Genomic DNA, 22,516 nt, shown 5'->3' on the forward strand with positions numbered 1-22,516 from the left:
GGATTTCATCCCCAGCCGGCGCTTCGGAGGGAAAAGGCCATTTCAGGCCGAGGGGGCGCCCAGGCTGCAGAGACCCGGGGCACGAGGCCGCTCGCACCCAGGTACCCAGACTCACTGGCACGCAGCAGCTGCCCCTCTCGCTCTGCCGAGACCCTCAGGGGCACTCTCAAAGGCCTCTCCTCCCCCCACGGCCCCCACGTGGGGGAACCTAACTTTTATTCCTGATTCTGGCACACCGCCTCGCTCCGTGCCTCAGTTTCCCCACCTGCCTCGGGGGAATAGTTCTCTTTTGGCGAGGCAGGGCCCGTGGCGTGTGGTGCCCGGCACAGCATGGGCACCCCCTTGGGATGGGATCCTGGGGGCAGGGCTGGGGACTCGTGGGGCCGGCACCCCTCTGCGTGCCTGTGCCCCACACTCCCTGGGCACAGCATGGGCCTGAGCAATGCCTGTTCGTGAGAGCTGCCCCCACCTTGTGCCCTGCACAGAAATCACGTGCTGAGTCCATGGGGCGGGCGCAGACAGCGCGAGGTGGCCGGGGGCCCGCAGCCCGACTCAGCTGCTCGGTTCCCGTCTCTGCCCGCGAGCAGGGGGCACGGCTGCTGCCCCTGGTGCTGCCCTGGCAGGATGGGCACAGCCGGGGCTTGGCTTTTCCCCGATGTTCCTGGTGCAGGATGGGGCCAGGGCGCTGGGCTCCACAGCAGAGCTGGGAGGGCGCCGGTCTCGGGCTCCGCCCCGGGGGACTTGCCTGGGCCGACACGCCAGGACAGGGATGCAGGTTGTAGCAAAGCCTGTGAGAGACGAGTCAGGCTGCCCCCGGCTCTCACGCGGTGCCCATCCCCCTGGCATCTGGGCGCTCACCGCAAGGTGCTTTGAAGGGGGGGTTGGGGAGAAATGGGGGGGGCTCATTTAATCCCTGATTGTGGTGGGGGAGACACCTACCAGCCCCCCCTCCTTCCTGCCATGCCTCTATCCCACAGCTCCCTCCCTTGCCCAGTGCCCAGCCCCCCAACCGCAAAGGAGCACCCCCAGCTCCGGCACACAGGTGCCCGTCCTGGCCTGTCATGCCCTCAGACACCCGCCTTGCCAGCCCAGCAGAGCACCCAGCCCCGAGCTCTATTGGGCGCCTGGCACAGGGGGCACCCAGCACGGCGGGCCGCTCTGAGGCCTGGTGACTGAGAGCAGGCAGCCGGGAAATGTGACCCCTGCCTGGCTTCGGGATGCCCCCAGGCTCCGGGCAGCTTCCCCGCCACTGCTCCCCCCTCCCCATATCTCCAGCCCTCTGCCTGGCAGGGCCCCCCAGCAGCCCGGCTTGGCTGCGCCTCATTCCCCCTGGCACAGCGGGGTGCCTGCACCATGCTCCCACTCGCACCTTGGCCGGCAACATGCCAGGAGGCCATGGGGCCCTCTCCTCCCCAGGCCCTGGGTCCCTGGCCCTCCGTGCCCTGTCCCAGCTCCCCATGTGCGGATCCATGGGGCTCTGCAGCTGAAGGCGGGGGAGGGGGAATGATTCAGGCTGATGAGATGCACTGAGCACACAAGCCTGGAGCTGGAGAGGGGGGGAACTGGCAGGAGTCGGGGGGGGGACCCAACCAGCACTGGAGGGGTCACCCAGAGGCACATCAGCCTTCCCTGCAGCCCAGAAACCGCCCCCCCCAGGCATAAAGGTGGGTATGGGGCCGGAGGGAAGGATGGCCCAGTGGGCCGCTCCTAACCCCAATCCCCCTGTCTGCTCTACTTTGTGCCCGGAGAGGCTCCGTGCCTCAGTTTCCCCACCTGTATATTCCAGGTGCTCCTGGCAATGGGGGCCGCATCGATGCCCCCACACACCTGCAGTGCTCGGACCGGTCCCCTCCCCGCTGATAAGGAGCGTCCCCGGCCACCTCTGCCCAGCTCTTGTGGCCGGCTAGCAGCAGCCCCTGGAACCTGCACTGGCACCGGCGGCCAGCAGGGGGCAGTCTGCAGGGGGGGGGTGCAGGCAGCAGGGCTCTCAGGAACCCCCGGCCCCGCTGTGTTCTCACGCGGTGGGCAAGGCCCTTCTCGCCACTTCCACGCAACCTCTCTCCAGCTGGGCCGGGCACAGACGCTGGGCCAGGCCCAGGGCACTGCCCTGGCCAGGGACTGGCCGTGCCGGACTGTGGGGAGCCGTTCTGCCCTGGTCCATGGCAGGGGGCAGATGATCCCAGGAGCCCGTCTGGCTCTAAAGGCTGCGGATGGGGGTCACAAGGTCTGGGGTGAGCACTCCTGGCTCCCCCGCCGGGACGGGGATCTGGGGGGCTGGTGGCAGGACGGGGGCAGGACCCCCAGGGTCAGTCGCTAGCACACCCAGGGCGGAGTCAGCTGCTTTGGGGGGATGTTAGGATCTAGGACGCCTGGGCTATGGTCCCAGTTCCAGGAGGGCAGTGGGGTCTAGTGGTCAGAGCAGGGGTCCAGACACCAGGGTTCGCTCTCGCTGGCTCCCTGCGGCCGTTTCAGGTGTGCCAGGGGCACTGTGTAGCCAGATGTGGACCCGGCGAAGGAAGGGGGGTCCTGTTCTTTCTGGGGTGTGTGTGGGGGGGGGTTGTCACATGCCTGGACCCCAGCTGATTGTCGCTAACTGCAGGTCGGAGCGCTCCCCCCCCCCATTTTACATTGTACCAGACAATAGGGCGGGGGGGGGGGGGGGGGAGCAATTGACTCAATTACTAGACAAACTTTTGCAAACTTTTGTGAGTGGCCTGCAAACTCCTGGGCCCTTTTTGGCCGGGGGAGGGGGCTGGATTCCCCAGGGCTCCTAGCAGTGACCTGACGTGTCCCCCCTCGCTGGGCGGTGCCTGACCCTTTCTCTCTCCCATCCCCCCCAACAGGCCGTGTTACTTCCCCCCCCCCGCTCATGTTGTGCCCCCCATCTCTGGACACACCGTGGTCCCTTCCCCCGCTCCCTGCCTTGGCCTCCCCCCAAAACCTTTCCCGCCCCCAGAAGGCCCCTCTTTTCCCACTGCCCATGCTCCCCCCCCCTCTGGTTCCTTCCCTGCCCTCCCCCACCCCATTCTTCCCCAGTGACACGCGGACAAAGCCCCCAGACGAGCTCTCAAAGGGGGAACTGAGCCGTGAGGCTCCGCCCCCCTTGCAAACCAAACCCTTCCTGGGGCCAGCCCCCCCCCCCCCCGCACTCCAGGGAGAGGCTGGAAGGAGCTGAGGGCGCCGCCGAATGCCACACACAGACAGGCCCCCCCCCACCGCCCCCACGATCCACCCAGCTTGTTTCTCATTTCGCCGCCTCGCAGCCTGGCTCAGCCCTGGCTCCTGCTCCCAGGCAGGGCTCAGCCTCCGGGTGGGCTGGCTGCGGGGAAGGGGCTGCCCAGGACCAGGGCCCCGCTGCCTAGGAAGGGCCCCTGCTCTGCCTCAGTTTCCCCCCTTTTGAAGGGGCCGTGCGCGCTGCTGGCTGTGCGCACGTGCAATTGTCTGGCGGCCCGCCCATGCCCCTGCGGCCGCGCCATGAATTGCTGGGAAGCAGCGCGAACCCGGCCCTGGGTCAGACGCCGCACGGGGACTGGGGTGACCCTGCTCTGCCTCGGTTTCCCTGGCAGTGGGCAGGGGTGTGGGGGCCGTTCTGGTGATGCCCTTTGTTTTTCATCGCTGCAGCCATGCATCAGGTGCCCAGCTGGGCCCAGGGTAGCAGCCGGGGCCTCTGGACTGCCCCTGCTCTCTGGGGGGTCAGCTGGTCCTGACGCCCGACAGGCACCGGCCGGGTTCCCCACGATGCTAGTGGCTGTGGAGGAAGCTTCGTGGCTTTCCAAGCCCCCCGAACCTGCTGGTGTCTCACCCACCACTACGACTGGCAGGAGCTGGGGGGTGCCAGGCTGGGTCTGAGCCTTTTGCCCCACAGGTGTTAGTTCTGATCCAGCCCAGAGTGGGGGCCTGGCTGGGGGGGGCAGGGAGTGGGACACGAGGCCTTTCCCCTGTAGGGGCGCTGAGGCCCATCTGGCTCCAGGTCAAGGGCTTGGCAGGCTCAGATGGGACAGGGCGGGTGCCCGGTGGGCGTGGATGGGGCTTCCTGAGGCGGGGGTGTGCTCCCAGCAGCAACAAGTGGGCACTAGAGGGCACTCTGCCCTGCGGGGGGCACACAGTGGGGTCTCTGTGCGGGATGTGGCATCAGGGTGCACTAGGGGGCGCTGCCCTGCAGGGGGCGTACAGAGGGTGCAGTGTGCGGGGTGTGGCACCAGGGGGCACTAGGGGGCGCTGCCCTGCAGGGGGCGTACAGAGGGTGCAGTGTGCGGGGTGTGGCACCAGGGGGCACTAGGGGGTGCTGCCCTGCAGGGGGCGTACAGAGAGTGCTGTGTGCGGGGTGTGGCACCAGGGGGCACTAGGGGGCGCTGTCTTGCAGGGGGCATACAGAGGGTGCTGTGTGCGGGGTGTGGCTCCAGGGGGCACTAGGGGGCGCTGCCCTGCAGGGGGCGTACAGAGGGTGCTGTGTGCGGGGTGTGGCACCAGGGGGCACTAGGGGGCACTGCCCTGCAGGGGGCGTACAGAGGGTGCTGTGTGCGGGGTGTGACACCAGGGGGCGCTGCCCTGCAGGGGGCGTACAGAGGGTGCTGTGTGCGGGGTGTGACACTAGGGGGCGCTGCCCTGCAGGGGGCGTACAGAGGGTGCTGTGTGCGGGGTGTGACACCAGGGGGCACTAGGGGGCACTGCCCTGCAGGGGGCGTACAGAGGGTGCTGTGTGCGGGGTGTGACACTAGGGGGCGCTGCCCTGCAGGGGGCGTACAGAGGGTGCTGTGTGCGGGGTGTGACACCAGGGGGCACTAGGGGACGCTGCCCTGCAGGGGGCACGCAGAGGGGGCTGTCTGCAGAGTGTGGCAAGGGGGGGGCGGGGGGCAGCACAGGGAGGGGCCTGTCGAGAGGGACATGAGGGGGGCCTGGGAGGAGGCCGGATGAAGCAGCAGGATGAACAGAGAAGGAGCCAACGATGGGAACGGGACACGGACGGGCTCCTTTGCCTGTCTGACGCTGACCCATGGGAGTGTCTGGGGAAGAGATGGGGGGGGAACCCCCCCACCCCCCCCCACCCCCATCACACAACCTGGGTTATTGTGCAGCAGAGAAGTTGCTCTTTCCTGTCACCAGCTGGCTGCCAGCTGCAGAGTCCCTTCCCCTCCCCCGCCTGCTTCCCCCCACTCCCTCGTAGCCACACCCCCCCCACACCCCCCAGGGTGGCCCTGTCCCTTTCTCGGATGCGCTTGAAAGGCTGGGGCTGGGGATGCTGTGAAGGCCCGGCCAGCAGAGGAGAAACTGTGTATTCGCCCCACACGGGCTGCTGGGAGAGGAGGAGGCAGGGAGAAGGTGGGGGGGGGGTCCAGGCAGGTTTGGGGAGCGGGTGCCCCCTCCCGGGCAGTGGACCAGCTCAGCTCCAGGCCTTGGGCCAGGCAGGATCAGGCCCTGGCCTCCCTCACTGCCTCGGCTTGGCTGGCTTATCTGCCCCGTGCTTGTGCACTGGGGTCAGTGGGGGTCAAGGAAAGCACCCAAGTTTCACCCTCCAGGCCTGTCTGGGGCAGTGGGGCCTGGGCAGATGCGTTGACGCCCCGTGAACACAGCCAGGTGCTCCAGGGTCCACCAAGGCGGCACTGCCACCCTCGCCCTTTGGGATTCCTTTGTAGGTCAAGCCATGTGTCCTAGCCCCTGCACAGCTAGCACCAGAGGGGAGATTCCCCTCTAGGGCGTGAGGGCTCATCAGGGGTCTGGCGCGGGTTCAGGGGAACAAGGAGGCTGGGGAAATCTCTCTGTGCCAGACTGGAGGGGAGTCCCCGCCCCGGAGCAGCTGGCCCAGACGTATCCCCTGGGCAGACGCGCCCGTCAGCAGAAATGCCTGGTCGTTGCCCCACGCCGCAGCCCTGGCACGGGGGCTGGCGTGCCCGCCTTGCTGTGCCACCCCTGGCCCGGCCCCAACGCAAACCCCGCGCTGCGTGATGTCAAAACAAACCCGCTCGCAGCCGGCGCGGCCCTGGGAGCGGGCTGGCCTGCCGCTCGGCCATTATCGGCTTCCAAGTCATAACAAACGCCCAGAACACCCACCTCGCCGGACGGCCCCGGCTGGCTGGGAAAGCAGGAACCCGGGGCTGGGCGTGGGACCCGGAGCCTGCAGCCCCCGGCGCGGCCTGGCTGAGCCGCTGCCGGCCTCTCCCTCGCCTGGCTGGGCCTGGGGCCGTGGCCGGCCCTGTCTCTGGGGTGCCCTGGGGCTGCTCCCCTGCCCGCTCCTGGCTCTCCCCTGGGGAGGCAGAGAGGGGGCCCGGGCCTGCGTGGGCCTCTCAGACGTGCTGCAAAGCCCGGGGTCCCGGGGGCAGCGGCCAGGAGCTCGCGGGCCTGGTACCATGGCCAGGTGGTCCGGGAGCCCCTCCGGACCATGCTGGGCCCAGCACCACGGGGAACTCAGCACCAGCACAGAGGAGAGGGGGCGGAGATGTGGGCTGTGTGTGTGGGGGGGGGGTTGTCATGCGTGTGCATCTCGTCATGGGCGTGTACTTGGCCAATGTCTCCACGGGCAGGTGTGTGGCTCTGCATTTGCATACGTGTGTGGCGTGGCTGTGCGCTGCTTGTTAGTACCTGAGTGTATCTGGGGCTACCCTGGGCCGAGGGGCGGGTTGTGCGTCTGTGCGTGTGGAACTGCATGTGTGCGTCTATGCGTATAGCTCTGTGCGTGTCTGCATGTGGATCTGTGTATGCGGGTGTCTGTGCATGGGGGTGTCTGTGGGTGGGTGTATCTCTGTGTGCGTGTGCGACTGTCTGTGCGTGTTTCTGTGTATGTGCGCATGTCTGTGCGTGTCTGTATGTGAGTGTGTCTGTGTATACGTGTCTATGTGTGTCTGTGTGTGCAGGTGTCTGTGTGTGTGTGTGTGTGTGTGTGTGTGCGCGCATGTCTGGGTGTCTGTGTGCATGTGTCTGTGCCCGTGCGTGTGTCTGTGTGTACGTGTCTATGTGTGTGTGTGTGTGCACGTCTGTGTGTGCATGTGTCTGTGTGTATGTGTGCGTGTCTGTGTGCATGTGTCTGTGTGGATCTGCATGTGACGCACAAACAGGACTCTGGCTGCTTCCTGGTCTCAGGTGGGCCCGTGCCGTGGCAGGACCCCCTGTGAGGGCGGCCGAGCTCCGCAGAGGGGCCGGGCAGGGCCTGGCATGACGGAGGGGCGCAGCGCGGGGGGCTGGCGGGAGACGCCTTGTGGCGGAGGGATGGGGCTGGAAGAGGCCGGGGGGACGTTCCACGCCTCCTCCCGAGTCACGGGCCGTGTCCAGAGCTCCGTGGAGGGACAAGCGCCGGCCCTGGCCCTGCTCCTCCGGGGGGGGGGGGGGGGGGGGGGGGGGGGGGGGGGGGGGGGGGGGGGGGGTTACGTGCCAGGCCCAAGTGGCAGAGCCCTGGGCCCGGACTCGGGGGTCGCCCTGGCCTGACCTCCTGGAGCAGCTGAGCCAGTGTGAGTCCCTCGGGCGCCCTCAGGCTGCGCTGGACCGGGCGGCTGGCATTGGCCTGCCCCAGTGTCGAGGGGCTGACCCCCACCTGGGCCCCCCCACTCCCCTCTCGCTCCCCCCACCCTTGAATTGCTGCCCTTGAATCCCGTGGGAGGGGGTGGGGTTAATCCCAAGCCAGAGGCGCTGGGGGTCCCACACACACAATGGGCTCCAGGCCCCCCCCTCCCCAAAGGCTTAGCCCCTGGCAGGTGCGCGGGGCCCTGGCAGCCTCGGCCCTCCTGACCCCCCACAGCATCTTCTCCCCCAGGCCCAGGGAGCTCGAAGCCCCCCCCCCACCTCTCTCCCTGCCCCCCTCTGGGGATGGGCCCTTTGCAGCTGGCCCAGCTGGGTGGAGGCTCCCCCCTCCCCCGGGGTCCCTCCACAGAGCCTGTGATGGACTCAGCACTTACCTGGGAGGAGGGGGCTCCCAGGTTAGGTGCAGATGAGGCTGGGGAGAGGCCTCTCCCACCACAGGCTGCGGTGATGGGTGAGCCCAGGGCTGGGCATGCCCCGCTGGAGCCAGAGGCCGTGGGGATGGGCAGCCCAGAAAGGGCCCCAGCTCTGCAGCTGGGGCTCCCTCTGCTGGAGATGAGCGGCGTTGCGGATACTGCGTGTGGCTCCCTGTCTGCCCCATGCCAGCTGTCAGGGGAGGCTCAGCCCAATGTTTCCCCAGGCACTGAAATGGGGGGAGGGATGCCAGGGCCAAGGCAGGGTGAGACGGTGAGGCTGAAGGCGGCCTGTGTTTCCCAACGGGCCCTGCTTTGCATGTATCAGTCGCACCTCTGTGTGTGGAAGGGTGCGGATCTCTCCGGAGAGCTCTCCCAGGCCTGGGGGGAGTTCTCTGACAACCCCCATCAGCGCGCAGAGGCTGCCGGACAGCTCCCAGGGCCTTCCGAACCGGGAGGAAGGGATGGATGAATAGACAGACAGACAGACAGACAGACAGAGAAAGAGATTGTGTGGAGATAGATAGATAGATAGATAGATAGATAGATAGATAGATGGGGTGGATGGGGATAAATAGATAGACAGATAGATGGGGGGTTGGGTGGAGATAGAGAGATAGAGGGTATGTGTGAAGAAAAAGAAAGAAAGAAAGAAAGAAAGAAAGAAAGAAAGAAAGAAAGAAAGAAAGAAAGAAAGAAAGAAAGAAAGAAAGAAAGAAAGAAAGAAAGAAAGAAAGAAAGAAAGAAAGAAAGAAAGAAAGGGCGTAGATAGATAGATAGATAGAGGGGGTGTGTGGGGATAGATAGATAGATAGATAGATAGATAGATAGATAGATAGATAGATAGATAGATAGATAAGACAGAAACTATCACAAAGCCGCCATATAAACCCACTGTTTGCTCACCTCGTGAATACAACATGCAGTCTGGGCATCCCACAGAATAGCTATAGGAGAGTTGGAAAAGGCATGAGAAGGGCACTACAACGGTTAGGCATCAGCAACTGGAGGAGAGAGTAAATTGACGGGGATTTTCCAGCTTGGAATAGAGATGATTAAGGGGGGATGTGTTCGCGGTCTAGAAAACCTTGATTAATGTGGAGAAAGTGAATAAGAAAAAGTTATTTATTGCCTCTCATAGCACAAGCACCGGGGCCCCCAATGAAATGGAGAGGGAGCAGATATAAAACAAACCAAAGGGAGTTGTTCCTCATGCAGCGCACAGTGGGTCTGTGGAACTCCTCGCCGGATGATGCTGTGACAGCGAAACCTCTAAGGGTACATCTACACTAGCTCGAACTGATGAGCTAGTGTAGACGGACCTCAACAGCGTTCAACAAAGTCTGGCTGCTCTGATGGGGAAATGAATTATTATAATAAAATGTTGAGCACAGGGACGCCCCAAGATAGCGACCTCTCACAATAGCAAGGATATGAGGTTACAGCCTTGGCAAGTGATGCATTTTCAAACTCTTGGCCTGGCAGGAGTCGTGTATTTCTTTGTAAGTATCCCAGGCCCAAATCGAGCCTTCTGGAGCAAAGTCAACAAACACCGTCCACAGTCCCTGTAACACGCCCCTCACTTTTCCCTCCAGCCCCCCCCCCACTGCTGTCATGGGGGGTGCACAAGAGCCAGGTGCCCCGACACACACACACATTCCAGCCCTCTCTCAGGTCACCCTGCCTGCAAAAGAGAGGAGACACAGAATTGTTTGAGACAGAGTTCCTAAGGGCACCAGTCATGGGGGGACTAAAGGATCCACAGCCCCCCCATATTTGAACCCCTGAATTTCACACAAGGTCTGCTTAGAGCCCATGCCCAGATCCAGCTTTGCCCCTGGGGCAGAGAGGTTGTTTATCAGCAGAAGGGGGCCGGGCGATTAACACAACAAAAGGCTGGGCATTCCCGTCATGGAAGGATGCTTAGATGACCATGAATAAAACCCGGGCTACTCAACACGCGGCCGATGGGCCACATGCAGCCCGCGGCTGGTTTGTTTGTGGCTCGCGGTGCAGTCTGGGTTTACGGTGCGGTTTGGGTTGCGATGGGTTTTAGTCGTTACATTCCTGGACGGTTGTGAAACCAAAACAAAAAAGTCGTCAATCGAACGGTCTGTTGATACACGTCTTAGTCGTCAAATACCTGGACTGTCATTGCTCATTAAAAGTGCTGTCATGTGGGTGGAAATTGGGTAAATATTGCAGCTCCTGCCCGAAGCAGGACCAATCCCAACTAAATCAACCCAGCCAGGGCTGTGGCAAGCCAGGACTTAAACACCTCTAGGGATGGAGACTCCACCCCCTCCCTAGGGAACCCAGCCCAGCGCTTCCCACCCGCCTAGGGAAATCGTTTTTCCTAATCTCCAACCTAGATCTCCCCCACTGCAACTTGAGACCATGGCTCCTCGTTCTGCCACCCGTCCCCACTGAGAACAGCCCCTCTCCAGCCTCTTGGGAACGTCCCATCAGGGAGTTGCAGGCTGCTCTCAAATCCCCCCTCACTCTTCTCTTCTGCAGACTGAACAGACCCAACTCCCTCAGCCGCTCCTCCTAGGTCATGTGCTCCAGCCCCCGAATCATTTGAGTTGCCCTCAACTGGACCCTCTCCAATGCGTCCACATCCTTTCTAGAGAGCCAAATAAAGGGGAATAATCACTTCTCTGGATCTGCTGGCAATGCTCCACCTAATGCTCCCTAATATGCCATTAGCCTTCTTGGCTACAAGGGCGCCCTGTTGACTCATATCCAGCTTCTCATCCACTGTAACCCCCAGGTCCTTCTCTGCAGAACTGCTACTTAGCCAGTCGGTCCCCAGTCTGTACCAATACTTGGGATTCTTCCATCCCACGGGCAGGACTCTACACTTGACCTTGTCAGATTTCTTGTGGCCCAATCCTCTAATCTGTCTAGGTCCCTCTGGACCCGCTCCCTGCCCTCCAGCGTATCTACCTCTCCCCCGAGATTAGTGTCAGCCGCAAACTTGCTGAGGGTGCAATCCATCCCCTCATCCAGGTTGTTAATAATGACGTTGAACAAAACCGGCCCTAGAACGGATCCTTGGGGCACTCCGCTAGAAACCGAGCGCCATCCTGACATGGAGCCGTTGATCACTACCCGCTGGGCCCGACAGTCTAGCCAGCTTTCTATCCACCGTACCGTCCATTTCTCCAACCCAGACTGCCTTAACTTGGCAACGGGAGGGGGGAGGATATTTGAGCAGGGGCTGGGGGCTGTTGAGAATCCCTGGGGATGTCGGGGGTAGAACTGGGAGCAGGGGCTGGGCTGGTGTAAATGGATTTGGGACTGGGCTCCGGGGGAGCTGGGTGCCGTGGCAAGCTGGCCGGGGTACCAACGCTCGCCCTCCTCTCTCCCAGGCCTGGCCCCCCGCGGGCTCCGCGGCTCCCCCCGCCCGCCCGGAGCGGATGTGCCCCTGAGCACGCCCGGGGCCCAAAGGACCATGTTCAACCCCATGAACCCCCCCGGGGGAAGCTACATGGAACACTGCTACCTGCGGCCCCTGCACGCGCCTGGCCCCGGCCTGGCAGACGGTGAGTTCCATGGGGCAGCCCCAGCAGCCCGGAGCATCGGCATGGGGGTCTGTGGGGGGCTGGCTGCCAGCTGCGGTCCCCACGCCTCTCTGTGCCCCCTTACCTGTCCCAGCCTCCACTCCTCCATCCCTCCCCTGCCCCACACCCTGCACCTGTCCGTCTATCCCCCCCCCACCTATACCTCTTCTGCATCTATCTATCCACCCCCACCTACTCTCTGCCCATCCTACCCTTCACCCATCCCTCACCTGCCCCACACTCCCATCTATCCATCCCCTGTCTCGTACCCCCTCTGTCTGTGTGTCCGTCCCCCTCTCTGTGGCTCGAGCTAACCGTCCCTCCATCCCCCCCTGGCATGATGCGGATGGACCCGAAACCAGCAACTGAAGAACATGGCCCCATTTGTCCTGACACCCCTAAACCGGGTGGCTCGGGCACAGACCTCGGGTGTCTCACTGGTTAGCGACGCTGCTGGGGTGCGGTCTACCCAGGATTCACGACCCCCCTTCTCTTCCCTGCTTCATTCCAGGGCTGAGCGACTTCCCTATGTGCCACCAGGCCAGCCTGGTGGGCAACCCCCGTGGGTACGGGCTGGTGCCGGGCAGCGAACATGCCGGACATGCCGATGGTAGGTCGGTGCCCGGGGGCCAGGCTTAGGGGTGGGCAAAGGGGAGGGATTCCCAGCAGATGCCCCAACCCCTGTGTGCCAGCCTCGCCCACTGGGGGAGATGGGCATGGGGACCAGGGCGGGGCGCACACTCAGCCCCAGTTCTCCATTGCCTGGCCCAGAGTCCCGGTTCTCCACGCCCCGCAGCGCGGCCAAGCTGACCAAGAAGCGGGCGCTGTCCATCTCGCCGCTGTCCGACGCCAGCATCGACCTGCAGGCCGTGATCCGCACCTCGCCCAGCTCCCTGGTCGCCTTCATCAACTCCCGCTGCGCCTCCGCCAGCGGCTCCTACGGGCACCTCTCCATCGGCACCATCAGGTGGGCGCCGGGCCGGAGCCGAGGGGCGGAAACAGGAATTTGTCAGCTGGACCAGTGCAGCTCCCAGCGGCTAGAGCAGCCTGGTCCCCTCCCCAGCTCTGGGAGTGGGGCCTAGTGGTTAGAGCAGGAGATTGGGTGGGCAAGACTCCCGAGTTCCCTCCCCAGCTCTTGGGTGAGGCCTAGAGCAGCACGGGCTGGGAGGCAGGACTCCTGGGTTCCCTCCCTGGCTCTGGGAGTGGCATCTAGTGGTTAGAGCAGCAGGGGCTGGGAGGCAGGACTCCTGGGTTCCCTCCCTGGCTCTGGGAGTGGAGTCTAGTGGTTAGAGCAGCAGGGGCTGGGAGGCAGGATTCCTGGGTTCCCTCCCTGGCTCTGGGAGTGGAGTCTAGTGGTTAGAGCAGCAGGGGCTGGGAAGCAGGACTCCTGGGTTCCCTCCCTGGCTCTGGGAGTGGAGTCTAGTGGTTAGAGCAGCAGGGGCTGGGAGGCAGGACTCCTGGGCTCCCTTCCCGGTTCTGTCTCTCACCCCCTGTGTGACCTTTGCCAAGTCCCTTTGCCGCTCTGTGCCTCAGTTTCCCCCATGTCAGGCGGGGGCTGCGAGCCTGATGCCACAGAGGGACAAGGGGGCCAGGTTAGTGGCTGACGAGGAGGGGGCCTGGGGCAGGCTGAGCCCCCTCTGCCTCGATGTGCGCACGGCAGGAAGCCCGAGGCCCGGTGCGATGGGCCCCCTCAGCCCAGGCTCGGATGGGGGGCACCTCCAGGGGGAGGTCGCATTCACTCGCCTTCTGATTTCCAGCCCTTCCCTCGGCTTCCAAAGCCCCATGGCTCACCCGAAGGGCCAAGGGGCATTGTTCGGCCCCCCCATGCCCTCCTGCGGCTCCCATGAGCACTTGCCTGGCCGGCCGGGGCTCCTGCACCATCCCCCGCCCCGCGGGACGCCGAAGCAGTGCCAGGTAAGCACCCCGCCCGGCGCATGGGCCCACAATGGCCACGGGGGCGGCGCTGAGCCCCACGCCCAGTGCAGCCAGCGGGGTTTAAAGAGACAGGCCCCCGCCCCGCCTGCCAGCCCCAGTGCCCAGGGTGTGGGGGAGCTGCCCCCAGCGCCTCCTCCGGGCAGCGGCACCGAGCCCTGGGGGTGGGCGAGGCTGCCGTGCCCCCCCCTCATCGCATTTCCCCCCCTCCGCGGCAGCTGAAGTCGGAGCCCAGCCTGAGCGACGTCCTGGGCGCCACGGGCCTGGAGGAGCGATCGGAGGGAGATGTCTCCAGCCCAGCTTCCACGGGGACGCAGGTAACGCCCGGCCCGCGGGGCCTGGGGCCAGCAGGGTCCGACTCCTGCTTCCATCGGCCGGGCCCGGAGCCCCGCTCAGTGTCGGCCGCGGGCCCTGGGCGAGCGAGTCCCCACTACCCCGCAGGGCCCAGGTGCCCCTCGCCCCTAGGGGGCGCTGCTGGCACGAGGCTGGGGGCTGCCCCCCGGCGCAGCCGCACGCATGGGGGGCTCAGCGGGCAGGGGCGGGGGCTGGGGCAGCTGACCCAGCTGCACCCCCTGCCCTGCCGTAGGACCCCCTGCTGGGGATGCTGGAGCCCCGGGAGGAGCTGGAGAAGGAGGACGGGAGGCAGGAGGCGGAGGCCGTGTACGAGACCAACTGCCACTGGGAGGGCTGCAGCAAAGAGTTCGACACCCAGGAGCAGCTGGTGCACGTGAGTGGCAGTATCATTCCCCCCCCCACCCCACGGCCGCAGCTCTTCCCAGCCTGCCGTGGGCCCCGTGCTCAGCCCCAGCCTGCAGCCCCTGCCCCCCAGCCCTGCCACTGCCCCTCACTCCCGACCTGCAGCCCCTGCCCCCCAGCCCTGCCCCCCAGCCTTGCCGGCGCCCCTTACTCCCGACCCACAGCCCCCACCTATCACCACCCATGCCCTGAGCCAGCCTCGGAAGCCATCTATGCAGGGGCCTGGGGGCCCCTGGCTGGCACCCCCCTCACCCGGGCCCCGCTCCATCCCCGCAGCACATTAACAACGAGCACATCCACGGCGAGAAGAAGGAGTTTGTGTGCCACTGGCTGGACTGCTCGCGGGAGCAGCGGCCCTTCAAGGCGCAGTACATGCTGGTGGTGCACATGCGGCGGCACACGGGGGAGAAGCCTCACAAGTGCACGGTGAGTGTGAGCCGGGCGAGTGCCAGCCGGCCGGGGGGAGGGGTACGACCCCACGGCACCCAGAGCTCTGCCCTGTGCCTGCCAGCGCCCCCGGGAGGGGCAGAGCCCCAGAGCCCATTCCTGCCCTGTGCCCTCTCCCCTCCGACAGCTGGGTGGGTGCCATTCCCCACCCCCTCCTCCGAGGGCTCTCGAGCCGGTGTGTGTGTGTGCGTCTGGGCACAGCCCTGCCTCCTGCACCAGGCAGGGGCTCCGGGTGCAGACCAGGTAGGGGTAGGGGTGCGTGACTGCTCGGGGGGGGGAGGCTTTTTGCTCAAGGGGGTGGGAATACACGTCCTGGGGGATCTGCCCCAGGCAGGGGTGCAGCAGGGGTCACAGGGCGCCCCGGGGACGCAGGGGGTGGGCGTCTCTCTCACGCCTCGCCCTGCAGTTCGAGGGTTGTCACAAGGCCTACTCGCGCCTGGAGAACCTCAAGACCCATCTGCGGTCGCACACGGGCGAGAAGCCGTACGTCTGCGAGCACGAGGGCTGCAACAAGGCCTTCTCCAACGCCTCAGACCGCGCCAAGCACCAGAACCGCACCCACTCCAACGAGGTACAGCCCCGCACCCGACATGGTACCGCCCACTCCCCCCCTAACCCGACATGGTACCGCCCGCTCCCCCCCTCACCTGACATGGTACCGCCTGCTCCCCACACTCCAACCGCCCACTCCCCCCCTCACCTGACATGGTACCACCCGCTCCCCACAGTCCAACCACCCGCTTCCCCCCTCACCTGACATGGTACCGCCCACTCCCCACACTCCAACCGCCCGCTCCCCCCCCTCACCCGACATGGTACCGCCCACTCCCCCCCTCACCTGACATGGTACCGCCCACTCCCCACACTCCAACCGCCCGCTCCCCCCCTCACCCGACATGGTACCGCCCACTCCCCCCCTCACCTGACATGGTACCGCCCACTCCCCACACTCCAATTGCCCGCTCCCCCCCTCACCTGACATGGTACCGCCCGCTCCCCCCCTCACCTGACATGGTACCGCCTGCTCCCCACACTCCAACCGCCCACTCCCCCCCTCACCTGACATGGTACCGCCTGCTCCCCACACTCCAACCGCCCACTCCCCCCCTCACCTGACATGGTACCACCCGCTCCCCACAGTCCAACCACCCGCTTCCCCCCTCACCTGACATGGTACCGCCTGCTCCCCACACTCCAACCGCCCACTCCCCCCCTCACCTGACATGGTACCGCCCACTCCCCACACTCCAACCGCCCGCTCCCCCCCTCACCCGACATGGTACCGCCCACTCCCCCCCTCACCTGACATGGTACCGCCCACTCCCCACACTCCAATTGCCTGCTCCCCCCCTCACCTGACATGGTACCGCCCGCTCCCCCCCTCACCTGACATGGTACCGCCTGCTCCCCACACTCCAACCGCCCACTCCCCCCCTCACCTGACATGGTACCGCCCGCTCCCCACAGTCCAGCCGCCCGCTTCCCCCCTCACCTGACATGGTACCGCCTGCTCACCACACTCCAACCGCCCGCTCCCCCCCTCACCCGACATGGTACCGCCCGCTCCCCAAACTCCAACCGCCCGCTCCCCCCCTCACCCGACATGGTACCGCCCACTTCCCACACTCCAACGAGGTACATCCCCACACCTGACATGGTACAACCTGCTCCCCCCACTCACACCCTGCTCCCCCACTCCTACAAGGTACACATCCCACACTACATGGTACAGCCCATTCCCCCCCACCTCCAGCAAGGTACCTGACATTGTATAGCCCATGCCTTCCACTCCAATGAGTTACACCCCTCACCCACACCCTACAAGGTACATGAGATACACCCCTACACATGACATGGTACAACCCACTCACCCCACTTTAATGAGGTACATGCCGCCATCTAACATGGTACAGCCCACTCCTCCCACTCCAAAGAGGTCCACACCCATGGCCACACCCAGCATGGTACAGCCCGTTCCCCCCCACTCCAAAGAGGTACATCCCTTACCTGACATGGTACCTCTTACCCCATGAGGTACATTCCTCATCTTTGAAATGGTACAGCCTGCCCCCCCCCCCACTCCCACGCCAAGGAGTTACACTCCCACCCCCGCTCCATCATGGTACAGCCTGCTTTCCCCAGGCCAACAGGTTGCACCCCACATCAGCCCCCTGCCAAGGAGGCATGACCCCCCCAGTACGAGGGGCTCCGTGAAGGAGTCTGGGAGATTCCCCCCCCCCCCCCAGAGCGCGAGTGGCTCCGTGACGGGGTCTGGGAACTCTCCCTTGTGCAGAGGGAGCAGGCCGGGCCGGGTCCCCCAGAGGGCACAGCTGGCCTATAAACCCCTGTCTGCCCCCCCCCCCCCCGCCAGCCCAGGAGCAAGGGGCCCTTGCACGGGGCAGAAAGGCAGCAAATTCAAAGGCCATGCACAGAGCCATGTCCCACCAGGCACAGGAGCCAGTGGAACTCCCTGCCACTGGACCTTGCTGTCCCCACCTCCCACGGGGGTGGCTCTCACCAGGGGGGGGGTATTATCATTGCTTGGGAATGAGGTGGCGCTTTGGAGCCCCATCCTGGCCTAAGCCTACTGGGCCCAGAGCAGAGACCCCGGGAGCTCACGGTCAGCCCCTCCAGAGGTTCCAAAATGTACCCCCTTGTGCCACGAGGCTCCCCCAGGTGGGCAGGTGCCCAGTGGGCAGCTCACCAGGCCCGGAGGTGACCGCGGGGCCAGGCCTCACCCCCCATCTCCCCACACAGAAGCCGTACGTCTGCAAGCTCCCCGGCTGCACCAAGCGCTACACGGACCCCAGCTCCCTGCGCAAGCACGTCAAGACGGTGCACGGCCCCGACGCCCACGTCACCAAGAAGCACCGAGGCGAGGCGCTGCTGAGCCGGGCGCTGGCCGCCCCCGGGGGCCCCGCTGACATGAAGCGGGAGACGGAAGGGGGCTGCCCCAGCGACGGCAGGAAGGCCGAGGGGAAGCTGATGGTGCCCGAGGCCACCTTGGTACGGAGCCGGGTGGGGGGCACAGGGGCTCTGGGCTGCCCTGCGGTGGGGCCGGACTCTGGGCTGCGGCGGAAGGGGATTCCTCACCGCCCGAGCGGGGAGTGTTTGGGGGCCCGTGCGGGGAGGCGACCCCAGAGGCTGTGGCTAACGAGGGGCTTCCCCCTTCCGTCTCCCCAGAAGCCCCAGCCCAGTCCGGGCGGGCAGTCGTCCTGCAGCAGCGAGCGCTCGCCCCTGGGCAGCGCCAACAACAACGACAGCGGGGTGGAGATGAACGCCAACCCGGGCGGCAGCTTCGAGGACCTGTCCACGCTGGAGGACGCCCCGTCGGGGGAGCCCATGGGCGCCTCGGGGCTCGCCGCCCTGCGCCGCCTGGAGAGCCTCCGCATCGACAAGCTCAGGCAGCTGAGGAAGCCCCTGTCTGGCAAAGGCCTGACGCTGCCAGCCATCCCCGGCAGCAGCGGTGAGCCCTGGGCTGGGCAGGGCCCGGAGGCCTCCCTGGGTGGGAAGGAGGGGTTGGGGCAGGGGGCTCAGCAGGGGTACTCTGTGTCCCCCCCCTGCAGTCTGTGTTGGCCCCAGTGCCCTCGCGTGGCACCAGGGGGCGCTGTGCTCCTAATGGTCCGGTGGGCAAAAAACAGAGCCCTTGGGCCAAGACCCCCAGGGCTTGGTAACTGCTCTGCTCCCCGCATCTCCCTCCCCACTCCCCTGCCACAGGGATACAATCCTCCTCTGCCCCCGGCCCCAGACGCTGCTGCATCTCGGGCCTGGACGAGAGATCCCTGTGTAAACAGCTGCCTGCTCCACCCCAGAGGTGGACGCATCTCGGGCCTGGACGAGGGATCCCTGTGTAAACAGCTGCCTGCTCCACCCCAGAGGTGGCTGAATCTCAGGTCCGGGTGAAGGATCCCTGTCTAAACCGCTGCCATGCCACCCCCCAGAGGTGGCCGCATCCTAGCCTCAGAGAGGTTCCACTGAGTGGGGCCAGGCGGGCGCTGGGGCTTGTGCATCTGGCAGAGTAGGGGGATGCAGGAGGTGGTTCCAGGCTCTCAGAGGGGCTCTAGGGGTCTCTGAGCTGGGACTGGCCCCAGGGCACAGGGGTTCAGCCCCCTGCCCTGGGGATTAAAGGAGCCAGCTCAGCTACAAACCAAGAATCGATCCTGAACAGCCTCTTGGACACACCCCCCCCCCACGCTGCCACTCCCAGCCACCCCCTGCCAGGGAGATGCCCCCTCCCACCCGTGCAGTAACCCCCCCTTTGCAGGCCCCCCTGGGGAGATGCCCGGCCTGTGCAGCCCGCCCCCCACGGCCTCCCACCGCCGCGTCCTGGAGCTCTCCACCAGCGACCTGGCCTCCCTGCCTCCGCTGGGCGAGCGCCGCGGCAGCACCACCAGCACCGTCAGCTCGGCCTACACCGTCAGCCGCCGCTCCTCGCTGGCCTCGCCGTACCCCCGGGCCGCCGAGGGGCCGGGGGGCCTCGCCAGCAGCCTGGGCCTGGCCGACGGCTACGCCCCTGTCTCTCCCGACGCCTCCCGGCAGGCCAGCACGGCCAGCCATGGCGGGGGGCTGCCGGGCCTGACGCCCGCCCAGCAGTACCACCTCAAGGCCAAGTACGCCGCGGCCACCGGCGGCCCCCCGCCCACCCCGCTGCCCAGCACGGAGCGGGCGGCCCTGAGCGGCAGGACGGGCTGCCCTGGGGACTCCCTGGGCCCCGCCGGGCCCTCCTTCCTGGCCAACGGCGCGCTGCGGCGGCACAGCGCCAACGAGTGCCCCGGCTACGGCCTCCCCCTGCACCTGGCACCCGGGAACGGCGCCCGGCGAGCCAGCGACCCCGCCCGCCCGGGAGCCGCCCCGCCCGCCGCACCCAGGGTGCCGCGCTTCAAGAGCGTGGGCAACGTGAGCACGGCGGCCACGGGCAGGGCCGGCCGGCAGCCCCTCCGGGGCACCGACACCCGCTTGCAGGGCCACCTCTTCGCCCCGCGCCCGCCCAGCATCAGCGAGAACGCCTTCCTGGAGAGCATGAGCCTGGAGCGGCCCGGCCCGGCTGGCCTGCTGGAGATGGAGCCGTACCTGGGCTACCCTGAGCAAGGCATCCCGTGCCAGGGGCCGGGCATGGAGCTGCAGGCTGAGCCCACCTACGGCGGTGCCCACAGGACCATGGGGGGCATGCAGCTGAGCCCAGCTGCTCACCGGGAACTGGAGGGGGGCCTGGCGCTGCCCAGTTACTCTCTCCCCCAGTGCCAGGTGAACCAACCGTTCCAGGGCATGTGCCCACCAGACGCCGGCCTCCCAGCACCCTGGGAGGAGGCCGCCCCAGGGAGCCTGGAGATGAACCCCATGGTGCCCGGCGCGATGGCCGGCCGGCATTGCCACCACCAGTACCCGGCTCCCGGCGCCTGCGAGCCGCAGCCCAAGCACATGGGCATGTGCCAGTTCGCCGGCGGGCAGCAGGCGGGTGAGCTCAGCCAGCTGCCAATCAAAGCCGAGCAGCGGTTCCAGGCGCCAGTGCCCGCCCCCTGCCAGAACGGGGCGCTCCCGGCAGCCGCCCTGCAGCCGCCGGCAGCCCCGTTCGGCTCGCCCAGGGCCATGGGGGCAGCGCCCGGCGACGGGTACCAGGCCGAGCCCCAGCAGGGCTCCTGCTTCGCCGTGGGGCCCCAAGCCCTGCCGGGCCAGCGGCCCCACATCCCCATGCTGCAGGTCAAGGAGCTGATGGTGCGGAATTACGTGCAGTCGCAGCAGGCGCTGATGTGGGGGGAGCAGCCCCAGCCCCCGCCGAAAGCCGGGGAGGCCATGATGGGGCTGGGCGGGCTGCCCGGGCACAGCCAGCCCCTGCGGCACCCCCCGGCGCCCCAGCCGTACCTCAGCCCCAAGTACGCTGGCTACCCAGCCAAGCCAGGGCCCCCCCTGGGCCCCCCCGAGAGCCAGGCCCTGGCCAGCCCGGGATATGCCCCCGAGCTGGTGCCGCACCCACCCACGGGGGCCAAGCCCCTGAGCAGGCAGAACAGCCGGGGCTACCTGAGCAGCCCCAGCCAGCCCAGCCCCCCCTGCGAGCCCCCCGAGACCAGTCCCGGCAGGCTGCTGCGGCTGCCCCCCCTCCACGCCCCGCCCGAGGCTGCCATGCTGTACTACCCGGGGAAGGGCCCCCAGGGGCCCCCGCCAGCCAACTGCGGGGCCCAGGATCCCGGCAGGCCGTACGCCCCCGGCCTGGAGGGCCTCAGGCCCGACTCCTTCTCCTACCTGGCGCCGGAGGGGCAGGTCTCCAACAGCCTGGACTCGCTGGACCTGGAGAACACGCACCTGGACTTCGTGGCCATCCTGGACGAGCCGGAGCCCCCGTCCCTGAGCCCCACCCAGCTGCCCCCCCACGGGCCCCCCAACATGGCCGTCGGGGACATGAGCTCCATGCTGAGCTCGCTGGCCGGGGAGAGCCATTTCCTCAACACCCTCTCGTGAGGCGCTCGCCCCGGCGGGCCCTGCGCCCTTCCCCCTCGACGGGGCGCCCCAAAGTGGGGAGAAGGGGTCCCGGGCTGGCCAGTGTCCAACACCCGCTGCCTGGGGCCTCTGCGGAGGGACAGCCCGGCAGGCCGCCTGGGAGCCAGCGTGGGGATGGGACGCCCCAGCTTTGGTATCCAGCCGTCCCTCTGGCCACCCTCCCTGCCATCGTCCACCCTCCCGTCCGTCCGTCCACCTGTCCCTCCCTCCAGGGACTCTGATGGTCCTTGTCCGTATGGAACCAGCCTCTGCCCCCCGCAGGGATCTGCCCCTGTGGCCCCCCTCCTCTCTGGCCGCATGTGCCCTGGGCAGGGCGGTGCAGCTCAGCCAGCCTTAGGTAGCTGGAGTCCTTTGCGCCCCCCCCCCCCCACCCTCCGGGCTGCCTCCGGACTCCGCTGGGCGACGGGGCCTGTGGAAGGGAGGGGCCTAAGCGATCGGCCTTCATCAAACATGCAGCCTCCCTCCCAACGCCCTTAGGGGTCCACCCTGGCAGACGTTCACCCCCACCCCCATCGCCTGGCCAGGGGGCCTGGAGCCTTTCTAGGGCACAAGGCAGAGGGGACCCACGTTATACACAGCCGCTGCGCCCCACCCCAGAGGCAGCTGCATGATCCCCAGGCACTGGCGTAGGGAAGCCTCTAGGACAGGGCCAAGTGGCATCCGTAGTCCACTGAACGCCCTGGCACTGCCCTGGGTTGGCGCGGGGCCCTGAGGGGTGGCTCCTGTGTCCCACCTGCCTGCTCCCCCCATGCCAGGGCCGTGTTTGCTGTCACGTGCAACGTGTCCCATCCAGAGCCCCCACCCCCACCCCGCTGCCCCGTCTCAGGACCAGGGTCGGTCTCATCCACCCCCACTCTACCCCCCGGCCCAGCGGGGGAGGGGCTCTCAGCAAGGCCTTAACTTAAAACTGAAAAACCAAAGAAAACTCATTAAAAAAAAAAAGCCGAACTTGCCTAAAAACCTGGCGTGTCTGTCTCTGTGTCTGTGTCCAGGCTGAGCGGCCGCCGCGTCCCAGCTGCCCTGCCGGCCGGGGAAGGAGGTTAGCTAGACGGGCTGGGGGGGGGGGGGGTTCTGTGCAGTGTGTGTGGTGTGTCTCGGGGAGGGGGCTCCCTGTACCTTGCTGGGTCGGTCGGTTTGCTAGCAACGAACAAATCCAACAGGAGCTCCTAAGAATTCCCCACTAAATTCCTCCGGGCGCATTGTTGAGCTCTGCTCCCACAGCAGCTGGAAGACAAAGGATCAGGGCCTCACCATACCGGGCGCTGCTCACACCCCCGCTGGGATCACGGCCCCATCGGGCCAGGCGCCACCCAGACCCCAACCAGGATCTCTGTTGCTGGGTTTCAGGGCCGGGGTCAGGAGGAAACTTGAGGGGAGATTCTCTGTCTCAGTGGGGGGAGGAGG

At 66.4% G+C, this 22,516-nt stretch overlaps 1 protein-coding gene across 1 annotated transcript in view; it reads left to right on the forward strand.

Moving 5' to 3' along the window:
- The window catches only part of GLI1 (GLI family zinc finger 1), a 34,581-nt gene extending 12,516 nt beyond the window's left edge, over nucleotides 1-22,065 (forward strand). Inside the window, exons 2-12 of the mRNA XM_075901789.2 lie at nucleotides 11,294-11,467; nucleotides 11,997-12,095; nucleotides 12,257-12,452; nucleotides 13,243-13,399; nucleotides 13,636-13,734; nucleotides 14,004-14,144; nucleotides 14,450-14,599; nucleotides 15,027-15,191; nucleotides 17,378-17,626; nucleotides 17,804-18,086; nucleotides 18,885-22,065. Coding sequence (XP_075757904.2) covers nucleotides 11,377-11,467; nucleotides 11,997-12,095; nucleotides 12,257-12,452; nucleotides 13,243-13,399; nucleotides 13,636-13,734; nucleotides 14,004-14,144; nucleotides 14,450-14,599; nucleotides 15,027-15,191; nucleotides 17,378-17,626; nucleotides 17,804-18,086; nucleotides 18,885-21,073 — 3,819 coding nt within the window. The 5' untranslated portion in view covers nucleotides 11,294-11,376 and the 3' untranslated portion in view covers nucleotides 21,074-22,065. The remainder of the gene's footprint in view (nucleotides 1-11,293; nucleotides 11,468-11,996; nucleotides 12,096-12,256; nucleotides 12,453-13,242; nucleotides 13,400-13,635; nucleotides 13,735-14,003; nucleotides 14,145-14,449; nucleotides 14,600-15,026; nucleotides 15,192-17,377; nucleotides 17,627-17,803; nucleotides 18,087-18,884) is intronic.
- Nucleotides 22,066-22,516: the final 451 nt, after the last annotated feature.

Source organism: Pelodiscus sinensis, chromosome 31, assembly GCF_052426305.1.
Source record: "Pelodiscus sinensis isolate ZL-2025 chromosome 31, ASM5242630v1, whole genome shotgun sequence".
Lineage (NCBI taxonomy): Eukaryota > Metazoa > Chordata > Testudines > Trionychidae > Pelodiscus > Pelodiscus sinensis.